The sequence below is a fragment of the Neolamprologus brichardi genome, chromosome 9 (assembly GCF_056152115.1).
Source record: "Neolamprologus brichardi isolate AB-2024 chromosome 9, ASM5615211v1, whole genome shotgun sequence".
NCBI classification, from domain to species: domain Eukaryota; kingdom Metazoa; phylum Chordata; class Actinopteri; order Cichliformes; family Cichlidae; genus Neolamprologus; species Neolamprologus brichardi.
In genome coordinates, this window is record NC_142112.1 from 15971548 (window position 1) to 15992289 (window position 20742).

At 42.1% G+C, this 20742-nt stretch overlaps 1 protein-coding gene across 4 annotated transcripts in view; it reads right to left on the minus strand.

Moving 5' to 3' along the window:
* ntng1a (netrin g1a) overlaps positions 1-20742 on the minus strand; it is a 118569-nt gene that overhangs the window by 14736 nt on the left and 83091 nt on the right. For 2 of the 4 annotated variants that reach the window (XM_006806329.3, XM_006806328.3), the window contains exon 5: positions 5983-6009. In XM_006806329.3, the coding sequence (XP_006806392.1) occupies positions 5983-6009 (27 nt within the window). Of the gene's footprint in view, positions 1-661; positions 722-1708; positions 1754-5982; positions 6010-20742 lie in introns of all 4 variants that reach the window. The other 2 variants (XM_087846001.1, XM_006806331.3) reach the window with 2 other exon arrangements.

The window sequence follows — 20742 nt, forward strand, 5'->3', positions numbered from 1 at the left end:
GCCCACTCACAGCACCAGGATAAAGTGGTTAGTGCAGGAGGCTTTCGTCCAAGGGATTGTGTTTATTAAGAATCTGTATTGAGGTCAGTTCTCTCTGTCCAGACACTAATAAACTCGGCAAGGCTCGGAAACGAAGGTACAGCAAGTCCAGTCCACACTACCTTTCACCTAAATCAGCAAGTCTTATCCAAATGTAAGCTAAGGTCCTCTACATTAGATGCCTCCCTCTTGCAGGCATACTCTCAGAAGACAAATAATCTCTCCTTTCTAGAAATAGGCTAAGGTTATAAATCATGCGCGCACAGGGAATAAAAAGTCTCAGGTACATGTTCCCCCCCAAAATAGTTGTAGCCTCAAACACCCACTTTATTTTCAGTGAAAAAAAAGAAATGATTCCAAGGGACTTTTATAGTGTTTAGAATACGATTCCATAGATGAATGAGTCGTCCAGTGAAAGCCATCAGTCTAGCTCTGAGCTGGAGATATGGATACAGAGTGCTCTAGCACTGGGGTAGTGTCACAAGGGTTGGGGGAGGGTTGGCGGGGGGGGGGGGGGGGGGGTAGCTCACGGGTTAACAGAAACATCAGTTCATACAGGAAGAAGGCTTTGGGTGTCATCTGGGATTGGGTGGGGACAATGTGGGAATTCCAGAGCTCCTACCTCGCTTGCTGTTTGCAACGTGGACAGAAGGGGCAGTGGACAATGCAACTTGAGGAGCTACTAGACAAATTAAAAGAAACAAAGAAACAAACAAAAAAAACCCCATGATATTGCAATTCAACATAACACATGTAATGCCAGAGAATTAAGGATACCAAGCATCACGCCTAATAAAAATATAACAATAAAAAAGAAAAGAAAAGAAAGGAAACATACGCAATAAAGATGAATGATGGCATTGAGAAATAAGGAGTGACATTGCCAAGTGAAGCTGGCTGCGTGTAGCAGCATCTGTTACAAATGCCTTCGATTCAACAATTCAAATATTATGGACCCTCTTTTACGCTTCATTTCATTAACAAGTGCTTAGTATAATTCAAAACTGTCTGTGTATGTTTCCCCAGACAGAAACTATACCCTGACAAACTACTCTCCACCTCGTTGGAGGCCAGCCAAGAATTTTCACACTATAAATTTGTGCACAGCTGCGTGGGTAAGGAAACTGGCTAGCAGTGAACACATCAATCCCTCCCATTCTTTTACGGCTATAAAGCAAACAGTGGGGAAAAGGAAATAATGGGCCCGGCCTCTGCCATTGTACCAGGTGACATAAGCCCTTGCCGCATACATTGTGAGCGCTTGGCTGCAGTCATGGAAACACAGAGCTGAACGGTTGTGCGCTAGTTGTGAGGCGGCTGAACACGGCATCTACATGATGGATTAAGCTAAGATGAGCCCAACACTTTCAAAAAAAGACAAAAGTGAAACCTCTCCTGCTTTTCTATCTAATGAGCTAACACGGTGCTGAGAGCTGAGCACCTAACTGAAACAGTGTTGATGTAAAAATCAGAGCTGCAGCAACCTCTTGAGCCTCCATACTGAGTGCGACACGCTGACTTATAATGTTTTTGGGCTTTTCAAGAAGCCAGGAAAAAGGGAAGGATAGTTTGGGCTACCAAAGAGTCATTTTTGACAACTATACAAACACCTGAAGTAAATGAATCTGCAAAACAAAAACATAATTGTTGCATAATCTTAGATGCCTACCTTCTTTTCGGTTAGCGACACCTAGGGATGACACATTCGGCCGAACTGCGTGCAATTGAGAGAAATCAGGAGTTAATGACGTGTCCTCGTGCGATGCACTTTACAGATCATCTAAAGAGGGGAGACTATGTGGTAGTGGACACAGACAACTGGAGATATGAACATGTCCAGCATGACTCAGATCTGTAAATCAGGAAACAGCACGATGGGGGCAGGGCTGACATGGACGGGCAGAGAATGCATCCAAAGAGCCATTAAAAGGACGTCGGAGAGACGTTGTATGTAATTTGTGTGACGTCCATGACCTTGCTGTGCAACTGTATGTTTATGGCAATGGCAATGATGAGTGGGAAAAAAAACTGAAGAAAAAAGATCAAGAAAAAAACCCAAACTCAGTTAAACTTAGTATTTAGGTCATGATTTATGCAAGGGACTCTATGTATAGCAAATGAAGACGTTAGGGGGCATTTTGTTTAATTCATCACATTGACTGAGTAATCAATATCTAATTACAGTGTATTTCTGGTGGAGGAATAACAATGAATAAATAATGGCAGGTGTTGGGACTTGGAATGACGGACTGCTGTGGGTAGCATAACCTCATAATTACATACAAGTCAGTATTTCCGTGTCAGGGAAATACTTTGCGGTTGGAAATGGAGAGGACTCAAGCAAAGGGAGGAATACGGATAAGTTTCCTCATCGTGCCCCTTCATCTCTTCACTTGATCTTTCTGTCCTTTCGCTATTGACTCCATGAATCATGCAATCTTGGGTAATTAACATCCAGCGGTGTCTTGGCAAGAAGCCACTTACTCTAACTATGTGTGAATAGAGAATATGACTGCTGTTCACCAAGTGCAATCTTTTAAATAATGACTTTTTTCCCTTGTGAAATAATGTTTTTTTTTATTATTTTTTTGTAAGTGGGCTGGATTTCAATAAAACATTAGTTTTGAGGTTTGTATGTCTTTACAGAGTGACAGTCGCTTTAAATACCCTCAGTGCTGATTTCAAAACTGCTGGAACAAAAGAAGGATTTGATTCTTCGTGGGGATTCTGGCATCGGTGACGACTTTGACGTCTCCGCTGGGTCTGAGTCACACGAGGCACAGAATGAAATGCTGTTTGAAAACGAGATATTAACAAATAAAGAGCTTTTTAAAAAAGCTCTTTTTTGAAATCTACTTTGAAATACTTTGTTCGTGTGATAATCACTTAGCAGTGAAGCCGTTTTGTCAAAACAGCTGCAAAAAGCAGGCTCTGCCAGGAACATTTGGAGGGGAAAAAACGTGAGAACGCTGCTTTCTCTAGATCTGTCGAAACGCTGATCTAATTGCTAAAGTATGATGATATTTAATCACAACCTGTTTCCAAAAAAAGTTGTGGTGCTGTGTGAAATGTAATTCAACATAAAGCACAATCCTTGTCAAACCATTTACCTGAAAACGGCACAAAGACATTGAAAAAAAAAAAAATCCAGGTTTGATCATTTTAAATTTGCTGCCAGCATCAAGCAAAGAAGACTGAGTAAACAAAAGCCTGGAACCTGTGTAGCATCAAAAATAAAACAAAGTAAGACAAAAATATTAAACAACTGTTGAAACATCTCCTAACTAATTGGTTATATTAGCATAAGGTCAGTAACACGACCGATTATCAAAAAGAGCAAGAAAGCCTCTCAGAGGAAGCGATGGAGAGGCGTCTGCTCCTCTGTGTATTACTGGGTGTGCAAACAGTTCAACAACGATTCTCTGTGCTAAATTTGAAAGGGATTTAATAATACACGGTACATAATATCATCAGTAGATTCAGAGAATATTGAGACATCTCTTTACATAATGAACAAGGCTGCGATCTTCTTGGGCCTTCGAACGGCATGAGCTCAGGAGCACTCCTGAAAGACGCTGTCAGCAAACACAGTTCAAAGCTGCAAATACCGGTCAAAAGAGCCACGCTAAAGGAGAAGACAACAAGAAGTAAAGAAAACTGCCTTTTTCTGAACCTGAGCTCATTTAAGATGAGCTGAGGTCAGGCATTTAATGTTATCTGTGCACAGTCCAAAATCCAGCCTTCATGCACTGGGTACTTTGTAAATTTATAAAGTAATGCTATGAATGTTAAACAATACATATAGGTTCTTAAGCAACAATGCTGGCATTTTATTTTCTCTAGGGAAGGTTTTGCTTATTTCGTGAAGATAATACAGCTCCAGAAAGTCTCAATTTATTGTCTTTGTACCACTTTCAGTGAAATATAGTTTATAATCATAACAATAATTTTATTTTCATTTTACACATTTCCCAAACTTGCATTTATTTTTTTTCATTTTTTTGGAAACAGGGTTTCTGTGTTGGCAACTGACGGGATGTAATGCACATCTAGGTTCCATTAATTATTTTGTTATGGGGAATATTCAGGAGTGAAATGAGTGGTGACGGATTTTAATCAATGCCATACTTATAATGAAATGCAATCTTGCAGAGCCAGAATTGTTTTTTAAAATATTAATTTCACTTTAATGGTCTGCATTAGGCAATTCTGCCTGGCTTAATAAACTTGAAATAGAATTGAGGAAAGTCAATAAGGAATTCAATTACCTTCAAAAAACAACATAAAAAGTGGAGGGCTTTGTTTTTTCTCCCCCAAACAGTAGCTTTGTTTCCAATCCTTAAAAAAAAAACAAACCTCAAGGACATCGTAACCTTTTTCCCCCCTTAGCCTGTTCTTACTTTATTAATAATGCGACTTAACGTTGGTTTGTGTTTGCGCTGAAAATGGCCTCATCCTCTTCAGTGTGCTTAAAAAATAAGACAGTCAGCATGTTTCATTTTATTGTGTTTTGTTGGTTCTGTGGAAGGCTGCTGCAACAAGACAGCCACTCGTGAGAAATCTAAATCCCCGTGGGCCAATCTGGATGAGAAACGAAGACTTTGGTTTGTCAGAGTGTCCTTTCTACATCGCCCATCCCCCCTCCCCAAAACACACACACGTACACACACACACGCACTTATCGGCATGCACACCCGCCCTGATTTGAGGACAGCCGTTGGACATGGTCTGGCCTGGCATTTTGGAAGGGACGGAGAGGATGGATGTGCAGCAGTGAATATGTACGTGTACACAGCATGTATGAAGAGCATGCCCACACACGCTAAGCACTAATAATGCCGTGCATGAAAACGAAGCACAATTCGGAGGCAAGCAGTGGAAGACTGTAGTTGGGTTAGGGTGGGGTGGGGGGGTGAAATTGGTCGTCTTGGCCACATGTCCATTTCTGACTCATGACGTCATAGCATCAGACTTTATAACAAGTGTTCACTTACTGAGTAAGCTACCACACTAAAGCCTGATTAATAACCACCCGGGAACAATCCCTACGTCGCTCGCAGCACGTTTTAGGAAACTTGCCCAGAAGTCGTCTTAGCCTTTAAATGATAAAAACAAGACAAGCACACATGTGTCCTTTGGGGAACCTTGGGTTGGCTTGAGCACGCAATTGGATATTAAATGAAAACAATTTACTACTGAGCTTAAAAAGAGCTCACAAATAATTAGAAATATTGAAAAATGCTGTTGATCTTAATTTAACAGGTAACTTCATCATGGAGGGGGCAATTTATTAATCAATCCGCTGCCCCGGGAATAGAGGATACTCATGAAGAACAGGGCGATGGAAAAAAAAAAGAAAAAAGATTAAGGCGAACTGAGCCAGGCTGTGAATGCACTTTGACTTGTTCAATACAGTCCTATGTTTCCTGCATCACACAGCCTTCCAGGCAGCGGTAACTTGAGACATGGCACCTCTCTTCTTCCTCCTCCTCCTCCTGAGGGGCTACTGTTTGACGAAGATAATACCAGCCGAGGCGCTTGCGGCTTATATTAAAATGACCTCCTGTGACATTACACTGTCAGAGAGGTCTTGGCACTTTAATAAAGTCTAGATGCCATTTATTTATAATGCATGGGAGAGAAGGAGGGGGGGAAAAAAAACAAATGACATTTGCCATGCAGAGCCAGGCAAGTATTATCTGGTCGAGTTGAATCAGGATAAAGTAAATTAATATGCCCACATTATGACAATATAGCCCCCAGCTATGGCTTATCCCTCCCCCTAACCACAAAAAAAAAGGTTAGTCGACAATTGCTGAGTGATTTTTCACAAGATTGGAATCAGAAATGAACACCTGGCAATGGGTTTAGGGGTGTACGGTGAAGAGTAGGCAAAGCAAAGCATCAAGCAGTCTTATTGTTTACTTGTAACTGTTTACTTACTAACTGGACCAATGTTACTAGGAATACCTGCAAGAGAGGAAGAGAAAACAACAATTAATATTAAGGCACATAACACAGACATTAGAAAAAGTTACTTTTGCCATCCGTCCTCACGGGGGACTGACTTCCAGCAGCAACATCCGTGATTCATGCTGCTGAACTCTACCCCTGAAACCACGACATCTAAAGCAATGCCAGCAGTGTGCACCATGATTTAACGGCGTTGCCCGTACCCGTTTATCCTTACGTCTGCTTGGTGTCTCGTGGTTTTCCTCTGTTATTTGTCTTTTGATGTGTCTGCTGTTGGCAGTGTCAGATAAGGTCACTGCTGCCCTCTCCCACAGCTAAAGGTGCACACCCCTAAATGTCACAAAAATCACTGGAAAACCCATGTCAGGCTCGTGACAGTCATGGGATACTTTTGTGATTAGTGAACAGTGCCTGTTTTCATGAGAATTAAGTTGTCAGCACGTATTCCAACACACGCAAATATCAAATGGCATCAACTCAGTCTCTGACACCAAAGGAGGACATATCTTATCCTGTTGCCTAACCGCCCATCCCTCCGCCGAGCAATCTCTTGAGCCAGGCGGCTGCTGAGCAGATAATACAGTCTGTCTCATGCCCACGGTGACCAGATCTCTCCCACACCAGGACACTGGCTGGCTGTGGATCTGAGCACGCTAAGACGTTCACAGGCTTCTTCCGCCGAACCAACCGCTATCATCTTGGTTTGGGTTTTAATTAGGACCTCAGGACCGAGTGACGCACATTTGGGGCCGCATCAGACAGCACGAAGCAAAGATGATGTCAGACAAAGTGGCGAGGACTTTGCCACGTTTCTCAGTTTGAATCGGTATTCCTCAAAGACACGTGTGTATTTTTGGTCAGCGTTTGTCTTCAGAGGAATTTGCTCTCAACTCTACTTTTTCTAATCATCCCTTTAAAGCGAGGCCCTCCCTCCCATTCGCTCTGCCCCCTGCCCTCATTAAGGCAGTCTGCCCACCAAAACAAACAACCTGCTCGCCATGAAAAGAGAAGCATGCTGTGCAAGAGTACCCATACTTCTTCTAAACAGTAGAAACCGAAATGAAATAAGATGAGATCTCACTCTCCCTCCAGCTCACATCTCTCCTATCATTCGCTCGCTATCACACCTGCTGCTGAAGAAGCTGAGAAGGCACATGTGCAGGATTTTTGGTGGGGTCTTTCATCTAATGGAGCCGTCACGAAATATCTCCAAGTACTCAGGGGAAACGAGGGTTTCCCGAGTGTGTGTGTTTGTGTTCGTGCACTTTGATCAAACTGCTGTCATTCAATCACTCTTCCTCTGATCTCTGCCTGCCGGTTGTATTTAGGAGCCAAAGCTATGACCTGCTTGATAACCGTGAAGTACAAAAGTCTATGCTGACACATGGAGACAGAGTGTAATGGGTGTCAGACCTCAAGGGGGTGGACAGATGCTAACCATGAGACAGGAAGGATGAGGCAGAAACCATCAGGATCCCAGTCATTTTCATTGTCACACTCGGATTTGGGAAGTTGGGCTGGATACAATCATTTGCATATGAAAGCTGCCACCTCACAAAACACAGTGCAACAGAAAAAAATAGTTGTTTTTTTTGTTTTTCCTAAATAGAGGCCAACAAGTATGAAAAAACTGTTGGGAGACGGGCATGCCAGAGGCAGTGTTTCATTAGTCTTCTTTTCACACAGGTCCTGGTTGATCGCCAATCAAAGCCACAGAGAGCAACAGATATGCTGCAAATATGTTCACGTTGAATACCTAATGTGCAGTGCATGAACAGAGAGCATCACAATGAAGTTATCTCATATTTTTTTGTACATAGAGACATCCATTAAAATCCAATGCCCCTGTGAAATAAATGTGCATGTATTGAAACCAGATATTCACGAAGAATTTTAGGTCCTTAACTGAACTGTAAAAAGAAAAAGAAGGGGGGGGGGGGGGGGGGCTTGCAGTGCTACAGAGGGGCTGGTTAAGTAGCTGACAGAGCAATAATACACAAACGTTATCTGCATCTAGTGTGAAAGTTTAGCAGGGGGACCCACTATGTTTAATGGAAAAGGATATAAATAAAGAAGCAGAGCTGGTGTGTGTGTGTGTGTGTGAGAGAGAGAGAGATCACTAGGTCTTGTTATTACTGTACAGACTTTCATTAGTGTGCACCACAGAAAGTTTACAATTTAAGTAGAGATATTCTTCATAACAGAGAACATATTCACTATGGGCTCCACTGTACCAGCTACACAAATGCCAAACAGATCACAGCGGTCTAAAAGCCATGTGTTCATTATGCAGCGTGGTCTGTCCTCCACCCATCCTCAGGTTAAATGTATCTATAAAAACTGTATAAATCATGTTTCGTACAAAGACGTGGTTCACAGTGATCACTCATTTGACAAATTACACTTTGCCACTTCACTGGGCTCAAGGCCATAGAACCTTTCCTCTCAGGTCATAATCTCAGACACCAGTGGCCTGTCATTACAATTATTCAGTGCTTTAGGCACAGCCTGTGGGGTCCTAGTAGATCCATGGATCTCATGTCAGGTCACTGAAATGATTTTTAACCGCCATCGTTTCCAATTCACCTTCACCCATAATGGTGAGGCCAGTGGCCTCACCATTACGGGCCACTGGCTCCAATCTAATCTAATTTTGTCTTATCGCACAGGACGAGCATTAGGAGCCGCATTTGTTGACTCTGTGATCCATTGATTTTTATGTGTTGTGCAGAGATCGCAGTTCTGAGCTGCTAGGCTGGTGAACATGATCTCCGTGTGATTCACCGCACATTTGGGGTCAGCACATATGACACATGTGCAGATCGGTGCATTACAATACAGTGCAGACTGACTCATGTGGGGCATCAACCGATTTGCAACAAATCTCACTTCACAGTGTGATTAGAAGTCTCATTGCTTGATGTTTACTCTATATCGGATGGCTTCCAGCTACGCTGTCAAGCATCCAAGATCTCACTAATGGATTATCAGAAACCCATAATAAAATGTTCTCCCATGGATATTCAGCCTCTAAATCTTTGGCATGCATTCTGTTGCATCACTGAACTGGCTCGTCTGTCATTTATTCAGTGTGTCTGCACATGTGCAGAAAGGGCACTCATCTTAGGAACATTTCTGCATGCTTTCTAGATTTTACTGTCAAGAGCGTTCGTTAGCATGGGGCTCAGCTGGTGTGTGCTTGCGCGTGTATGACCGTGCGTGTCGCTGTGTTGTTTCTGTCTGTATCACTTCTGTTCTGACCTTCAATGTGTCTCACCTGTTTGCTTTGGCAATACCTGGACTTCCCTGGAAAGGCGCTTATCAGCTGAATTTCCACCGCAGGCAAAGTTGGTAATTACTTTCCGAGGCTGCCATCGTTTTATAGCAATCCATCATCATCTAGAGCTCTTTGGCTATATAGAGCTCAGTGGTGGTGACAGGCATTGCTAACTGGTTAGCAGCGGAAAGACTGCCAAAACACAAGCATACAGCATGCAAGCTGATTGAATTCCTCAGGAGCAAAATTACGTCTTGCCCGGCTTCCCTGCTACGTCTCAATGTGTAGATGTGAATTGAAGGTGGCAAGCCTTAAAGTCCCCAAGAGCCAAGATGGACAAAGCGCAGTTAAGATTTCAGGGATGGAACGAGGTGTGCATCAGTGGCGGCACGAAAAGTGAGAAGGAGGGGGGGGGGGGGGGGGGGGGGGAAATCTGGAGATGGAAGAAACAAATATTTGAAAGAAAGATTACCGTCACAGCTGCAGAGAGCCGAGATGTGGAAAAGACAGAGTAAACAAGCTTGGTCTCTGGGGTGGTTGGGGGTGTTGTGGGGGAGAAAAAGAAAGAGAGGGAGAAAGACAGAGTGAGCATGAAACAAAAGAAAGAGATGGAGCGAGCACAGGCAGAGGCAAGAAGGAGAAGGAGGAGAGAAAAAGGTAGCGGGGAAGATGGGCAGCAGGAGAAGCAGAATGACAGGATGCAAAACAACAGCCAATAAGTTTTATAGAGAACAAAGAAGGAGAATGGGGGTAAAATGAAAATTCAAATGAGTGGGTGTTATACATGAGAGCAAAGCTCCTGAATGAATGTGTGTAGATGCATAAACATATGGCACTAATTGAAATCACAGTAGAGCTCAGAGATGATGAAAAACCCACATTTAAAACACGGTTTATTGGACCTCAGTTAAATTCAAAAGGAAATGACAGACCTTCCTTTTTATCGAGCCACGAAGCTAAATAAAAGAAGAAAACACTAAGCGCTAATTTTCTTTAAATGATATCTTTAACAAATGTACTGTGTGGATTGGTTAGTAAAGCAAAGTCTTACTACTGCAGTTGTTAAACACCACACAGGATTCATTTTAATGCTTTTGGCAAAAGAACCATTTTTTAAGATGGGTGTGTTACGTGTTCATATCTGCCCAAATCTGCCCAAGTACAGTAATTGTGAGAAAGAGTGAGCTTTATTCCACGGTGGCACCATCAGTTCCTGAGGGATTTGGTCTTGCCGCTGAAACGCATAAATCTCACAAAAGGAGGAAGATCGATCAGGCAACCTAAATATGTGTGCGCGCGCGTGTGTGTTTGTTCACATTCCTATGATCAGCTCCCTCAAGTTGGCACTCATTATAGAAAAACCACACAAGGAAAAAAATAACATGCTATGTGTAAGTCAAATGAAATAACACTTGATATCACAGCGCTTCTCATCATGCTAATGTGGAACGTGGGAGAGGCAAGGTGTTCTGCGTGAGTGGGATACTGAGGGTTGGGGGTGGATCTTCTCTTCCAGCTGGGGGGTGGGGAATGAATCCTGCTGGAGAAATCCACTGCATGTTCGAGCCTTTCACTGCTTTGATCAAAGGGGATCCATAAACTCCGAGGCTGGCTTTAGCTAAATCTGAACAAGTGCCTCTTAATCCTTCTCTGATAAGCCATTCTATTCATTTTATCCAGATGCAGATGGAACAAATCGGGACTTAATTAATCTGAACGTTAGTCGTCGTTGGATGAAAATGACACTCTCTGAGTGCAAGGAAGTTGCAAAAGTTTAAAAGAAAAGAAGAAAAACTATCTATCATTTCCTCCTTACTACGGCCATTAAAATGTCTAGACACTAGCACCAAAGACTTTCAATTAGCAGTGTCAGTCAAACACATCACACGATGAAAAACCTGCGCGCCGGCCACTCGATAAACCAAAGCATACATGTGTGCCGTGCAACAGTGTGATCGTCATAAAAAGGTAATGGCTACAGGTGACTGGTAGGATATGTTATTATGGCTGCCATAACAGCTATCATCAAACTCAATGACTGAACTTTTACAAGGCTGTCACAGTGCAGCAGAGCCATGCTCCCCTCATAACTTCACTGCGTACATCCCCGTGCTGACACTGGTCACAACCTTCAAAAGCCTTTCTCTTTCCTGTCCCACCAGCTTGTGTTTCACTGGTGATGTCCATCGTTTCTTCCATCTGCATTCGATGAATACAGAATACACCTATACATGCATGAGTGCTTATACTGTAAGGAGACATGAAAGCAATTTGAAATGGATTTGAAGGCAGTGTGAGTAACAAGTGACGCACAAGTACAAAGCTGGTCTTATTTTAAATCTTAAGGAAATTCATATGTGTTTGTGTGACTTCACAGACTACCTGCTTCCTATTGTTCTACTTCCCCATGCTGTCTGCAACAGCTCATTCACTGCTGAACATGTAGCAGCTAAGGATGTATGCTTTTATTTTCAAAAGTGGTTAAGTAATATCCTAAAACAGGTCAGCACTGCAGCCTATCCCAGCTCGTATGTTGTTTCTCTCCAAGTTAAAACTGAGATTAAAACATCTCTTTTTCCAAGCGTGACCTGACCAAGAGAGCAGAAAATATTTTTTACAGATACAGACACAAACAATATAAGGAGACAAATACAAAACTCACAGCTGCCAGAGCTTCCTTCCTGTTAAAAGGGAGTTTTTCCTTCCCACATTCACCATGTGCTTGCTCACAGAGGGTTGTGTTACTGTTGGGGCTTTAACTTAGAATAGAAAATTTGGCGCTATATAAATAGAAATGAATTGAAATGATTTGGAGTATAAATGAGTGTTTAGGTGTTAGTTTAGCTACTGAGAAGAAAATATTGATCACCTAACTTTGAAACATATTAACTCAGTTTCTCTTAACTTTCTTGCATGCACAACTAACTACATATATTGATATGTGAGCTTCATGTTGGTTACTTTTAAAAAGTCAGGTCAGCAGGCAGTCTTACTAGGTTGGACCTACAGCATGCAGAGTGCACCCAGCCCCATTATGGTAGACAGAAGGTGACTACTGCACATTTCTCTCATGTGTCTTTGTCAGTTGCTTAGCTCACCGAAAGGGACGGATGTACTGAAGAAATTGCTCAATTATGCATTTTTGCAAATGAGATCACTCCTTCTCTCCCACTTTGTGCCTATGTGTGATGGGTGGGGGCAGCTGTCTTTCTCACCGTGCAGCACACTTGCACACAGAGAAGCCGTGCTCTTAGCGACATCGGTAGAGTGAACTAAATGTTCAAAAGTGCGATTACACTTCGCTAAAGCTGACGTGCAAGAAGTGCTTTACACATATGGTAAGAGTCACATGTGCACCGTCGATCTCTCCATCACTGCTGTGGGTGCGTCTGAATGAAGTGCTGAGGAGCATTAACTGAAAAGTGAGTTACATCAGAATAACAGAATGCTGCCACTTTAACAGACTGATGATGTCAGGAATGTTACCTACAGATGACCCTGAAACCCTGAAAGCTGAAAGTGTTTTTGAAACAGAGCAAGGTATTTTCAACATAGAAGTTCTAAACCTGCAAATTTTCTTTAGAGATCATAAATATCATAAAATTCGCACACAATAACAGAATAATAATAAAAATTGACCAGGGTCGATGTTATTAGCCTACTGAAAACAGATCTTTTTGTAGACCCATAGCACAAACCAGTGCTGTGAAAACATGTGTTTTAACTTTGTAATACTTGAAGCTGGTAAAACTGAGGGTTATCTTCCCATGTACATACAGTACAAAAACTTACGCAGGGGTTTGAGGTGACACTGTCACTGAGGAAGCATTATGTCAATAACTAAAGTTGGGAATTGTAGTCTCGAAGGAGACAGTCACTGGAACCCTGCACGGGAATGAACTGCAAGGTTGCAGACCAAGAAAAACTTCACCTCTGCAGAAAAGTTGCCTTCAAGCCAGACTCAAGCAAGCTAATGACAACCTGCAGACAGATTATGCATGCTGAGATGAAACCGTTTGGAGAAAGAAGGGAGAGGCATACAACCCAAAGAACAAGATACCCACAGTGAAGCATGGTGGTGGGAGTATTATGCTGTGGGGATGCTTCAGTATATCTGGAACTCGGAATCATCAAGGCCGAAGAAATTACAAAGAAGAATATGTGAAGATTTTGAAATGAAACCTCAAGCACTCAACAGCAAAATGATTCTGTCTCATCACTTCCAACGCAACAGCGACCCAAAACATAGATCGGTCCTGGCAAGGTACTACCTTCAGAAGACCAAAACAAACATTACTGACTGGCCTCCCAAAACCCTGACTTGAATCACAATGAAAATCTTTGGGGTGAACTGTAGGCCAAGATCCAAGCCAGAAGACCATCAAATCTGAGGGAGATTAAGAGATTTGCCAGAGAAGAAAGGGCTGAGGTTGCTCAGGAGACGTGTGTGAGACTTACCGAAGTCTGCAGGCTGCTATCCAGCAAACAGAATACACAGTTTACTATTAACATCAGGGAGGCTAATAATTCTATCCATCTGTATTCCATGTGTGAAAAGAAGTTATCAAGTTTATGTGTTTCTTTCAAAAAAATTTTCGACCTTCGAATTTTGACTTCTCAAGTTTATCTTAGATGCATGTACTTTCTCACTGTTTCCCAATATTGTACGTACTCTGTATCATACGTTCTCTAAATAGATCCAGTCTGTAAAGTGACAACAAAATGTGAAGTGTTTTGAAGAAAATGATGCTTCATGAGCATAGATACATATCACCTCATGAGAGCACTTCGCTCTCACATGCACTAAAGCATATAGTTAGGGCTGGATCAGGTGACCCTGAATCCTCCCTTAGTTATGCTGCAATAGGCATAGGCTGGTGGGCGATTGCCATGATGCATTGAGTTTTTCCTTTTCACCTTTCTCACTCACTATGTCTTAATAGACCTCTCTGCACTGAATCACACGCTCTCTTCCACAGCAGGTCTTTTATCCTGTCTTCCTTCTCAAACCCCAGCCAGTCTTGGCAGATGGCCCCGCCCCTCCCTGAGCCTGGTTCTGCTGGAGGTTTCTTCCTGTTAAAAGAGAGTTTTTCCTTCCCACTGTCGCCAAAGTGCTTCCTCATAGGGGGGGGTCATGTGATTGTTGGGTTTTTCTCTGTATGTATTATTGTAGGGTCTACCTTACAATATAAAGTGCCTTTAAGCAACTGTTGTTGTGATTTGGCATTGTATAAATAAAATTGAATTGAACTGAATTGAAATTGAATGAATGGATCTTTGCATACAGACATCATACACATGCAGTACTTGAACTAACTAAGATCTTTTCTTTAGCACACAAACTGCACAGAGAAACATGGGTTCTCTAAATCAAGTCATCCATTTGAAGTGCATACACGGATTCTGGGTTTAATATAACACAGAGAATATATTTTTACAATCTGAATTCAACTTTTCAGAGGCCACCAGTTTTCTGCCCCCTCCACCGCCAGCTTCTATTTCCCTCAGTGTCCTCAGCCCTACAGTGAAATGAACTGCCATGGTTAATTCTTCAACTGATCTCTCTCCTTCTGTCTCCACAGAGGAAGGAAGCAAGAATGAGTGAGGATGAGAGAAGCATGGTTGGGGTGGCTGGGTGTGTGGGTGTGTGTGAGAGGCTGAGGGGGTGAGAGACGCAGATGAAAAGAGCGAGAAAGACAGAGCCACCCCAGAAGGCTGAGTTAGCTGTGACAGAGAGCGATGCCCACTTCCCCTCCTTCTATCCTTGCCATTCCTTTTTTCATCACTTTCTAAATCCCGCTCTTCTTCTGCGCTCTCAACACAGAGCCATTGTAAGACGACATATCAACGACCCCCCCCCCCCCCCCAACCCCACCACCCACACACACACTGCACCCCTCCCCACACCCAGACTCCACACCCTCTCTGAATGATGATTCATCGAGCTCCTTATCGCATCAGACTACTTGATGGGCATAGTAAAAAGAAATTAAATCTTAATTAAATTTTCATCTTTGACAAATTTGTCTCTGCAGAGCTGCCATATGCTCGCTGGGTTTGGGGGAAAACATTGAGAGGGAAGGAGACTTTTGGAATTGGTGTTGAATGGGCTTGAAAATTACAAAACAGCACAAGGTGCATTTTTCTGTCAGCCTTGAGCATTTTCTTTTCTATTCAGGAGGGATAACCTTGCATTCCTATAGATTTTTCACAGTGTTATTACATTATGGATTTTTCTTCCTCCAAGACAAAGTATAATAACGCACTTTATACTCGGACTGTTTTTCATCACTTGCAGGGCAAAGGGAGCATGTGTGCGTGAGTGTGTCCTTGTGTAGTTATGGATGTGTGTATGTTTGTGTGCATGCAGGTCTGGATGATCACCTGTGTGTGTGTGTGTGTCACCTTTTTTAATAATGTGCTGTCAATCTGGGCTCTGGGAATGGGCATTTCACTAACCCTCCCTAAGTCTCATAACGTGGATCCTCTGGGAGGTAGAATAAGTCATCAGTGGCCGGCGGCCGGGAGCCCTCGAGCGCCGCAGAGAAAGGCAGAAATCACAGCGGATGCAATAAGGAGACAGGGTGGAATAAAAGTTGGGCTTTCATATTAATGCCACGGCACTCAAAGTTATAGCCCCGCTGCTCATCACTCTTTCTGGAAATGATGTAAGGGAGGAGTAGTGGCTGCTCTGGAGCCTGTGTTCATGTTATTTTGTAAGGGGCAGTTGATACTAGGGCTGCACGATTAATCGTTAGAAAATCGCGATCTCGATTCATACTTATGAGCGATCTCATTTCCAAATGACAACGATTTAAAAAAAAAAAAAAAAAAGAAAGACGATGACAACGATTGTACCGCATTTTGATCCTGGATGTAGGCTGTATCCCAATTCAGGGTCTGCAGCCTTAAAGTACGCAGCCTCAACGATCCTCAAGGGCCGCGTACTCAAAGACCGCTAAGGCCGGAAGTGCGAGGCTTGTGAAATGGGACGGTCTAGCCTCCGTTGCGCTGCCCAGGTTGCCTAGCAACCATGATACTAACAGCTGGAAACGTTTCATACAGCTTTGTTTGACAGAAATGAAGGAGAAAATCTTTTGTTCATTTGCTTGTTTGTTTCTACATGAGCTTTGATCATTCTCTGTAAGATTAAGCTCAGCTATTGGACGCCGTATATTTTAAAGTAAAGGCTTTAAAACCAAGTTAGTACAAACGTCACTAATGTCACATAACTTTGCCGACATGTGGCCAACAGTAATGTTTTAATGTTCTTCGTTATTAAACATTTGCACATAAACAAGTGACATAATATTCAGTACTTAGTTTACTAAGTTACTCTTCGGAAGTCCCTCATCCGCCGTTTTTTTTCGGCAAAATTATCCACACCCACCGCCGCGCTATGCATTCTGGGATATGTTGGGCCACGAAGTCTACACCGCCACGTCCTTAAAATTCAGGGAAATGAAGGACGTATTTGAGGGCCGCATTTCGAGCAGCCTTCGAATTGGGACAGCCTTCGTCGCGTCGCGGTGACGTAATCAGCCTTAAAATGCGGCCTTTAAGGCTGCAGACCCTGAATTGGGATACAGCCGTAATCTGCATGAAAACAAGCGCTCACTCTTCCTGCTCAACAAATGACAAGGGCGGAGCCTTATACCACGTGATACAGAAGCTATGCCGTTTGATGCTAAAATTAGCAGGGAAAAAACAACGGAGAGCACGTCAGGGATGACGAGAAAGTGACAGGAGACAATCTGTCCCGGTCAGCCACCCAAACATCAATAACGGGAACCTTATACAGCGCTTCCCTATACACGTCGAACTCCCGCAGGCACAAAGAAATTACGGAGGCTATTACTTATCACCTGACCAAAGATATGGCTCCCATCAACACTGTGCAAAACGGGGGATTTAGGAAAATGATCAACACCCTAGACAAACGCTACACAGTGCCGTCCCGCAACTATTTTTCTATTGTTGCACTACCTGCTCTATACACGCAGTGTCGAGCAACGGTGGAGACGGAATTTCAAGCAGTACAACATTTTGCGGCAACGACAAAACGTGAGACATTTGTTGTTTTATGTTTATTTATTGTTTTTATGTTCAGTCTCAACTGTTACGAAGTTGATGTGCAGTTAATAAGTGCAATAAATATTAATATTGGAAAAGAAGCCAAAAGAATCGTGATTCTCATTTTATGCAAAATCGTGCAGCCCTAGTTGATACTCACTGTTTTTGTGCTAATTGTTATGTCAAATACACTCACAGATCCATCGCCTATTTACTCACTCAAGTCTGCTAACAGCAGAAAGTCTAAAGGTGAGACGCAGGACCTGGATCATCTCCCAGCCCCTCATTTCAATGACACTAAACTGCTGTATGAACAGAGTACTTCCCGTATTGTGTGTGTACCCCAGGAAGAACACACATTCCTGCCTTTCAGTTCAGGAACAAAATAAACAGCAAGCAGTAAAAGTCTGGGGGGAAAGAGGCCATGAAATGATAATATATTCCATATTTCTCAAGCTCATAGACTGCTGTATTTCTCCTTCTAGGCAAGGGAAGTTTTACTGTAAATTCCAATATTACAAATAGTTGCCTTCATGCAGTTTTGTACTTCTTTCCCTGAGGTTTACTCAGGGCTGCAAGTGAGATTCAACAAACTTTCTTAAACTCACATTTTTAAAATCAATTAATTATGATTAATGTGATGAAGGTGATGATGATTATTCGGCTGCTGGGGGGCAGTGGGAGCAAGCTGAGAACAAAGCATTTTCATTTCATCACCTTACACAGCAAGGAGAGCTTTCAAATGAAGTCATGACTCTGGCCACCTGGTGAACCCAGGACTAATTTTCACTCCTCGTTGTTATTTTGTTTCCTTGTCTGCACTGTGGTTTGTTACCAACTGCTGGTTTGATGTCAGTTCACTAGTTGAACTCTCTCTGCTTGGCTCATCCACAAAACTGCATTTGAAAAGCAAAACAAAAAGTATTAAAAAGTGTAAAACAAAGAATTCCTTGTTGTCCTTGCATTGAGTCAGATATAAAACATGGGTCCACACCAGCAAATGTTCTTCAGGCTCTGTGAGAAGAAGATGTGATGTGACGTCATGCCAACGCATTAGACAAAAGGAGGTTGGCCCACTTACTTCAGCTCGAGCAGGAGTAATTGCCTCTGTTCTACATTAGCATCGCAGCTGCAGCTTAACAACATTATTTATTAACTGTAATCCGTGTTGTTTATTAGTGGAAAGCTCGAGCCCCCTTCAAAATATAACAATATGAGATTATGCAGTCTGGATGCACAATTTCCCCATTGGCGACATTTGTTAGCATTCTACTTTTAATTGTGACATTCCTTTGTGTTTCCGAAAACACCTCGGAATCAAAAGTAGAGAAGCCTTCTGCTAAATGTGCATTTCAAAATCGCAGAGAGCCGCCCCAACCTTCGTCCTCCTGACCAACGCCTCCAGCGCTTCCGGTGGATAGCGAGGTTTTCCCAACCCATTTGAGAGTCACAGTCTCTCCAGCGCATCCTCAGTCTGCTCAAAACATCTCACCTTTGAGACGCCCAAGAGGCACCCCTAGCGAGACGCATTAAAAGTAGCCAGTGGCTACCCCATTGGCTACTGTTAATGCAGAGCAGCAGCGGCTTTACTCTGAGCCCCTCATGAATTACTAAGCTCCTCATCCAATCTCCAAAAATTCCTGCCTTACAATGGTGAAGAGGTCTGTATGCCTGAGTGATCCCAGGAGCTGTGCTGTCAGGTCCAACTTGGCCCTACAGTCCTGGTTAAAGGGCCAAACTAACGCGGTTCTACTGACCACTATGAACTCCTTGCATCTTTTGAGCAGGACTGAACAACACGATGCAGACAAGACGTAATTATTCAAAAGCATGAAAAAGTAAAGGAGCACACATGTATGTTGGTTTGTATTTAGCCTAATGTTACATAACTTTGTAAGCAGCCTGTTGCAACTTCTCAAAATTCCTGTTTTAGTAGAAATAAAAGTCTATAACTAATAAAGTTGTAATGCAGTTTAGAATTTTAAGCAAAATAATAATGTGGTTGCTGAACCTCCCACAGATTTATATAATCCATAAAAATCTATTTTGCCTGAAGGATGGAAAGAAGTATGAAAAAGGGCACACACTGTTAACGGGAAAACTACAGGCCAGTAAGTCTGACATCTACAGAGGCGATGCAAAACCTCATCAGTACCTTTATTGTTGACAATGTGCCACGTAGAATTTCATCAGCGAGCAGGTGCATTTAGTTTCTTAGGTACACCTGTTTACCTGACAGTAAATCTCTAATTAGCCAATCACATGGTAGCGATTGAGTGCAAGCAGACATGGTCAAATATCAAACTGAGCATTGGGAATATTGAAGAAAGGTGATTTAAGTGTCTCTGAAAGTGCCCTGGGCTGGTTGCTAGTTTAGTTTCGTTCTTAAATTAAAGCAAAAAAAGTGATAGAAAACGAGTTACTAAACTAAACTAATCCAAGTGTCAAAGGGCTGTCACCTGTGGACAGGTTAAGAAAGGTTCACAGATACCAGATGATACCACAGTTAAACCTGTGATCCTCTTTTGGAACAACATAGAAGATTTAACATCCTTTAAATAAATTCCACTAACATTGTCCAGTAGTACTTAATAATATGGCCCACGAGTAAGAGTGCTGTAATTACATGAAATTTCAATGTATTTCATTGGAAATTACATTGTAATTAATTTACGCATGGATAGTTAAAGGTAGGCACACTAGAATGAGGAGATAATAAGAAATAATTGCACTGTTAATATTTTATTAGTAATTTTAGGTAGTGCATGAGTAGTTTAATTACTGGAACTTCAAGTTTTTTGGGGGGGTTGTTTTTTTTTTTTTTTTTTTTTTTTTTTTACAAAAAAGGAGACACAAATTACTCTATAAGTAATTTTAAGTGCTGCATAATTTGTTTGGAGTGACTTAACTTTGCTTAAACTTCCAGGTATTTTACAGGAAAGCAGACGATACTTTCCTCAACACTGCTTTTCAAAGTTATGCTTGCACAGTGACTGTAAAAGACAACAAAGCTGACTCCATCATTTAAAGATCACACAGTCCTGCAGAGTCTGTTTGTTGTTGCTTTCTTTTTCTTGTAAGTTAGTAAGGGAAAACGGCCCTTATCACATTTATGTGGTAAAATAAAAGTTAAATAATAGAGCATCATCATGCATAATGAATATTATATAAAGATGTATACATATCTAAAAAATGTACTTGTCAAGTGTTGAGTGTGCTTGCAATATAAACTGGAGAAATACTGTTTCTCTGCAAAATTACCAAGAAACTACACAGTACTTCAATTTACTTAAGCAGTAGTTAAACAGTATTATTTGTGTCTCCTTTCCTGTAAAATACCTAAAGTTACACACTACTTATATTTACCTACAGTATAATTA